The following is a 6,460-nucleotide window of genomic DNA, read 5'->3' on the forward strand; positions in this document are numbered from 1 at the left end:
TGAAAAGTGTTGAATGTTATTTCAACAAGAAGAGAAATGTTATAACAATAAAAATTGTAATTAAATACTTTAATTTGTAAATTAATAAAGAATAAAGTATTGTATCACTTGAATCAACACACCAAAACAAAATCTAAATAAATGATATAAATGAATTGTCTTGATTATTCATTTATTATTTGTATTAATCATTTGAACAAATAAAAATGAATATAAATAATATAATAATCAATAATCTAATAAATATATCATGACACATTCTACAAATAAGAGAATGAATAATATAATAACAAGAATAAAAATGAAATGCATAAAAATAAATGATAATTCATAGGCACGAAAATTAGCAAAGAAAAAATGTATCTAAATAATTTACAAAAAAAGAAAAAAGATGCAAAAAAATTTGCATCCATAGAATTTTCAATTTATTATATTTTGCTCCTAACAAATAAAAATAAATAAAAAATATGATAAATACAGAATATATAAATATTTATGTTTATATTTTATAATCATTTGTATTTTGTATGAAATATTAATGAAATAGATGATTTGATTATTCATATTTATTTTTATTATTTATATTCTTTTATTTATATGTTATTTTATATATTTATTTTATATATTTATTTCTCTGTTTATATTATTTATATCATTGTATTCTTCTTATTATCTATATATTATTATATTCTTCTTATTTTATTATTTTTATGTTTATATTATTTAGATTTTCTTATTGTTATTCTTTTATATTTAGATATATTTTATTATTTGTTTATTCATCTTTTATATTATTATCATTTATATCTATTTTCATTTTATATTTATTCTCTTTTGATTTATATTAATATTAAATTTATCTTTTATACTTTGATTTTATTATTATATCATTGATTATCATTTCTCCTTTTATTTATCATTTATTCTTATTATTCTTTTGTTTTTATATTCTATGTTATATATTCATATCATTTTCATTTATATTTTATCATTTATTATATGTTATAATAACATAACACATATGATTGAATATATAATAAACATCATGATGAAATTATACACACAAATAAAACATAAAAATAATAAAATATTTTTCAATAATAAAATATTGTTAATCATTTTACACAATTAAATTAGCACTTTTATTGAATTTTTCTCATTTTACAATAAAAAACATACAATTTAATTCCTATTTCTTTTCTTCTTTTATTACCTCTTTGTGATTTATTACTCTTTATCTTCTTTCTTCTTCATACTTTCTTTTTATTCTTTTATATATTAATAATATTTTTTATATTATTTGTTTAAAAAGATGCCATTTCTTTTTATTTATTCTTTATTCTCTTTCTTTAATTTTCTTACTTATTATTTATTTCACATGAATTTCTTCTAATATACTCTTTACTATGCTCATTTATATCTTATTTATTTCTATTTTAATATTTCCATTTGTTATTTCTTCATTATATATATTGATAAATTATGTTTTTCTTTCCTTTTATATTCTTTTGAATTTATTTTTCTGCTATATGAAATTCTATATGATTTGTACTTTGTTTATTCTTCCTCGTTTTGATGCATTTTCTATTCTCATTTCATTTATCTATTCATTTCACATAAAATTGTTGTTCTTTCTATTTTCCTTTATTTCTTAGCATTTCTTAGAATTGCTGATAATTTACATTCTGTTTTAATCATTATTTATATTGATCACTTTCCTTGTTATTCTAAAAAAATAATTCTTCACTTCATCCGTTTATTTTCTGTCTTTTATCAACTTTCTCCATTATATTAACATCATTTCATAACAAAAATAACAATTTTTTAAAAATTAAAAAAGAAAAGAATTAAAGGAATAATTAATTTATGTTATATACCTCATTTTTATAAAAAATAATAATTAGAAATAACAATTAATAATTTTTTTATTATAATAAAAAAAGACACGTCATTGATGTCAAATGTTTCAAAAAGATTCCGAAAAGAATAAAAAGGGAGTGAAAAGAAACTTTAAAGTGAAAATGCAAATCTTTGTTAAGACACTTACTGGAAAGACTATTACATTAGAAGTTGAACCAAATGATTCTATTGATGCTATTAAAGCTAAGATTCAAGAAAAAGAAGGAATTCCACCTGATCAACAAAGACTTATTTTTGCAGGCAAACAATTAGAAGAAGGAAAGACACTTTCAGATTATAACATTCAAAAAGAATCAACACTTCATTTAGTCTTAAGATTAAGAGGAGGATATTAAAAGGTGTGTTTAGTCTCAATAAAGATTCTTTACATCCTTTTGTAATTGATTTTCAACTTTATTTTTGAAGGTTTTTTAAGTCAGTCAATTGTTTTATAAAAGACAAGTATAAGTTGGAGGTTAAAGACAAAGTGAAAATGTTATTTTACATAACGAGGAGGATGATGTTTTACTTCGGTTCAACAGAATAACAGAATCAGTCGAAATAAAAATACAATCATAAATATTAATAAAAAATAGTAAAAAAACTATAAAATATAGTATTTTACATAAAAGGAACTTCAAATAAAAAACCATAAAAAAGAAAAAAGAAAAAAAGATCTGATAAGACAAAATAGGAAAGAATGACAACACCAACTAAACTTCAAGTTTCTCAAATGCAAAAGATAAACTGGGTTGCAGAATGTTCAAAAGATTTTGAAGTAGTAGAAAAATTAGGAGAAGGTTCATATGGATCAGTATTTCATGCTATTCATAGACCAACTGGAACACATGCTGCAGTTAAAACAGTTAGAATTGATGGAGATACTACTGATGTAGAAAAAGAGATTGTTTTAATGAAACAATGCGATACTGATTATATTGTTAGATTTTTTGGTCATTTCTTTGTAGATAAAGATTTATGGATTGTAATGGAAATTTGTGGAGCAGGAAGTGTGTGTGATATTATGAATATATTAAATTCAACATTAGATGAAAGAGAAATTCAAATTATATTAAAAGATACATTACATGGTCTTGCATATCTTCATAAAATGCATATGATTCATCGAGATATTAAAGCAGCAAATATTTTAGTTAGTGATGATGGAGTATGTAAATTAGCTGATTTTGGAGTGTCAACAAAGATGGGTGGAACAAATAAATTACAAAAAACATTAATTGGTACACCTTATTGGATGGCACCAGAAGTTATTTTAGAAAGTGGACATAATGAAAAAGCTGATATTTGGTCAGTTGGTATAACTGCAATTGAAATGTTTGATGGAAGACCACCACATTCAGAACTTCATGCTATGAGAGCAATTTTCTTAATTCCTAATAGACCACCACCTACTTTAAGTACACCTGAAGAAGTATCTAAAGCATTTAATGATTTTATTGCTTTGTGTTGTGTAAAAAATTTTAGAGAACGACCATCTGCTTTAGAATTATTAAAATGTGATTTTATGAAACCTAATGGAAACCGTAAAAGAATTACTGATTTAATCGAAAAAGAAAATGAAGTAATTGCTGAATTTGGTTCTAGAAAGAAAGCTCTTGAACAAGGAGAAGATGATGATGAGGGAGATGATGAACAAGATGATGATGATGATACTGAAGAAGATGATACTGAAGAAGAGGAAGAAGATGATACTGAAGAAGATGACAGTGATGATGGAGATGATACAATGGTTATTAGAAAATAATAATTGAAAGAGCCAAAGTCATACTTTTTATATTTTATTTAAAGGTTATTTTATTAAGAAAATTCCTCTTTTTTGAAAGTTCAAAATTATTTGAAGGAATTGGTTTAAAAGAACTTCAATTCATTCAAATAAGAAAGATTTGTTTAAAGAATGGAAGTAGATTATTTTATTGCTATTACTTCAGATAAAGAAATAAAAAAACAACTCACTGAATTAAAACAACAAATACAAACGATTTGTTTAAAAGTTGAAAATGAATATCAAAAACCATCTTTTGATTGGAAAGTATTTGAAAAAGAATTAAAAGGAGATAAAAAAGAACAAATTAATCAATTAGAAGAATTTATTGCTGATATTCTTCTTCTTAAAAATAAAAAGGAAATTGAATTAAAAAACCTTATTTCATTTGCTAATAAAAATAGTCAATTTTATATTTCTAAAGAAAAACAAATTAATAAAGAATATTTGGAATTAAAAATTGTATTACAAAGACTCCTTTTAAAAACTAAAGTTTTAATTAAAGAAATATGTATTGATTTGCAAAATCAAATAGAAAATACTTTTAAAAATGATATTAACCAAATTAATATTGAAAAAGAATTTAAATTAAACCAACTTATTAATTATAAACAAAACCAAATCCAAATACTTCAATTAGAAGAAAAAAATGAAATTCAAAGAATTAAACAACTATTTAATCATAAAATTCATCAAATTGAATCAGAAATTAATTTAAAAAAACAAAAAATTGAATTAGAAACTCAAGTACAATATGAAAATATTGAAGATAATAAAAGAAAATTATTAACTGAAATTTCTCTTAGAACTCAAAAATTAAATGAATTAACTAAAATTGAAAATGAAAATGATGTAATTTATTCACATGTAAAAATGAAAGATGAAAGTTTTTTAGAATTTCAAATTCAATCAAATGAATATATGAAATTTATTCAATTTGGTGGAAAAAAACAAATTATTGAAAATGAAACTCAATTAACAAATTGGATTGGATTGAATAATTCAAGACTATTATTTGATAGTCAAACAGATGGATGGGAAAGAGTTTTATTTAATCAACTAATCCTTGGAAAAGAGCATCTAGTTTTTCTTCATTACACTGATAAAGGAGATATTTTTGGATGTTATATAAAACAAAAGATAATAAAAGGTAATGATATTTATGATGAAGACCATTTCATTTTTTCATTAGAAAATCATAACAGAATTATTTCATTAATGAAATGGTATAAAATTAAAAAAATGACATTTTTAAAGAATTGGAAAGTTGCCTTTAAAATTCGTGATGATGAATATTTTTATTCAATTGGAGATGATGATATTCTAATTCAATCTTCATTTGATGGAATGAGCAGATACTCTTTTAATCCTATTTGTAATTATTATAAAGGAATAACAAATGATATATTAACTGGAGATAGAGAACCATTTAAAGTTTCTCAATTATTAGTAATTCAATTTTATTAATTCATTTTATTTTGTTTGTTTTATTAAAAAGAAAAAAATAAAAATATTCTCCCCGTTCGACACAGAACGACATTTTATTTTAATTAATTAAGCTTTAGTTGTTCTTTTTAAAGCGATTTTCAAATGTCTCATTCTTCCAGTTCCTTGGGTTCTTCTTCTAAGAGCTTTGTATCCCCATGCATATTGTCTCATTTTAGCATCTGGATATCCACATGAAGCACATCTTTGTTTTTGTAAATGCCATGATCTTTTTCCGCATCTCTTGCAAAGAATATGAGTTTTATTATGTCTAGTACCTCTGCAACTGGTTCCTTTAGTCATTCAGTCGAATCAACAATTCAAGTTCAAGGGTTTTTTTAAGATTTTTTTTTGATTTTTTTCTCAGAAAATAATTAATTATAATAAATTATATCATTTATTATAGTTATTTGTATTTTATACTGAGACAAAGAATAAATCTAAAATGAAGAGTATGGCTAAAGATGAACGTACAACCAAGACAAAAGTTAAAAAGACATATTCGGAAATGAAAGAAATTAACGAGATTCAATCTCATTATAATAATACAAGAGGACTACTTATTAGTCATAACCTTAAAAGAGAACGTGGAAGTAAAAAAGAAGTTAATGATTTGTTAGATAGATTTTTAGTTGAAGATGAAATGAAAAGTTTTGAAGATAATACAATTAAACATGATGAAAAAGATGACATTGATCAGCAATTAGCAAAAGAGTTAGAGGCATTAAAGAAAAAAAATTTTATTTATGATACTGGTGTTGAATGTATGTTGTATTGTGAAGTACCTTATGATGCAATTCAAGTTGTTTCACAATTATTTGATGGAGCAAAGAAAGAAGGGATAGTAATGAAAGAAACACAAAAAATAGTACCTTTACAGAAAGTTGTTATGGCATCTTCTATGGAAAAACTTCTTAAATCAGTAAAAGATTTATTAAATGAGATACATACAGAGAAGTATAATACATTTGCTATTTCATATAATGGTCGTCATAACTCAAATTATAGTAGAGACATAGTTATTAAAAATGTAGCTGATTTGATGCCAAAAGAATGGAAAGTTAATTTAAAAGATCCTGATGTTACTGTTATGATAGAAATATTTTATAGAGGACTTGGAGTATCATTTGTAGAAGGAGAAGTTCTGAAGAAATATAATCATTTCAATATTCAGCGATATATACAATCTGAATAACATTTTTAGAGAAATAATTGTTATTTTGATTTGAAAAGTTCAGGTTTTTATTAGAGTTAGAGAAATATAATAAAAAAATAGAAAAGAAATAGAAAAGA

General features: G+C 22.7%; 6 protein-coding genes across 6 annotated transcripts in view; 4 read left to right on the forward strand and 2 right to left on the reverse strand.

Moving 5' to 3' along the window:
• Positions 1-2,021: 2,021 nt before the first annotated feature.
• EHI_156660 (ubiquitin, putative) lies at positions 2,022-2,315 on the forward strand (the record flags this gene model as incomplete). The annotated part of the gene is made up of 1 exon (XM_645435.2): positions 2,022-2,315. One exon carries the CDS (start codon positions 2,022-2,024, stop codon positions 2,253-2,255), a length of 234 nt encoding a protein of 77 aa, XP_650527.1. The 3' UTR covers positions 2,256-2,315.
• Positions 2,316-2,599: 284 nt separating this feature from the next.
• EHI_156670 (serine/threonine-protein kinase 3, putative) lies at positions 2,600-3,664 on the forward strand (the record flags this gene model as incomplete). Its single annotated transcript, XM_645070.1, has 1 exon — positions 2,600-3,664. One exon carries the CDS (start codon positions 2,600-2,602, stop codon positions 3,662-3,664), a length of 1,065 nt encoding a protein of 354 aa, XP_650162.1.
• A 150-nt stretch (positions 3,665-3,814) lies between these two features.
• Positions 3,815-5,149, forward strand: EHI_156680 (uncharacterized protein; the record flags this gene model as incomplete). Its single annotated transcript, XM_645069.1, has 1 exon — positions 3,815-5,149. One exon carries the CDS (start codon positions 3,815-3,817, stop codon positions 5,147-5,149), a length of 1,335 nt encoding a protein of 444 aa, XP_650161.1.
• A 48-nt stretch (positions 5,150-5,197) lies between these two features.
• EHI_156690 (60S ribosomal protein L37-A, putative) lies at positions 5,198-5,470 on the reverse strand (the record flags this gene model as incomplete). The annotated part of the gene is made up of 1 exon (XM_645983.2): positions 5,198-5,470. One exon carries the CDS (start codon positions 5,468-5,470, stop codon positions 5,237-5,239), a length of 234 nt encoding a protein of 77 aa, XP_651075.1. The 3' UTR covers positions 5,198-5,236.
• Positions 5,471-5,612: 142 nt separating this feature from the next.
• Positions 5,613-6,362, forward strand: EHI_156700 (uncharacterized protein; the record flags this gene model as incomplete). The annotated part of the gene is made up of 1 exon (XM_645067.2): positions 5,613-6,362. One exon carries the CDS (start codon positions 5,613-5,615, stop codon positions 6,360-6,362), a length of 750 nt encoding a protein of 249 aa, XP_650159.2.
• A 56-nt stretch (positions 6,363-6,418) lies between these two features.
• The window catches only part of EHI_156710 (3-ketoacyl-CoA synthase 4, putative), a gene marked incomplete at both ends in the record, with an annotated part of 696 nt that continues 654 nt past the window's right edge, over positions 6,419-6,460 (reverse strand). The window contains one exon of the mRNA XM_001914233.1: positions 6,419-6,460. This exon is cut by the window's right edge and continues 654 nt beyond it. Within this exon, the coding sequence (XP_001914268.1) occupies positions 6,419-6,460 (42 nt within the window).

This window comes from Entamoeba histolytica, genomic scaffold (assembly GCF_000208925.1).
Source record: "Entamoeba histolytica HM-1:IMSS scf_1104750518645 genomic scaffold, whole genome shotgun sequence".
In the NCBI taxonomy this organism is placed as follows: domain Eukaryota; phylum Evosea; order Mastigamoebida; family Endamoebidae; genus Entamoeba; species Entamoeba histolytica.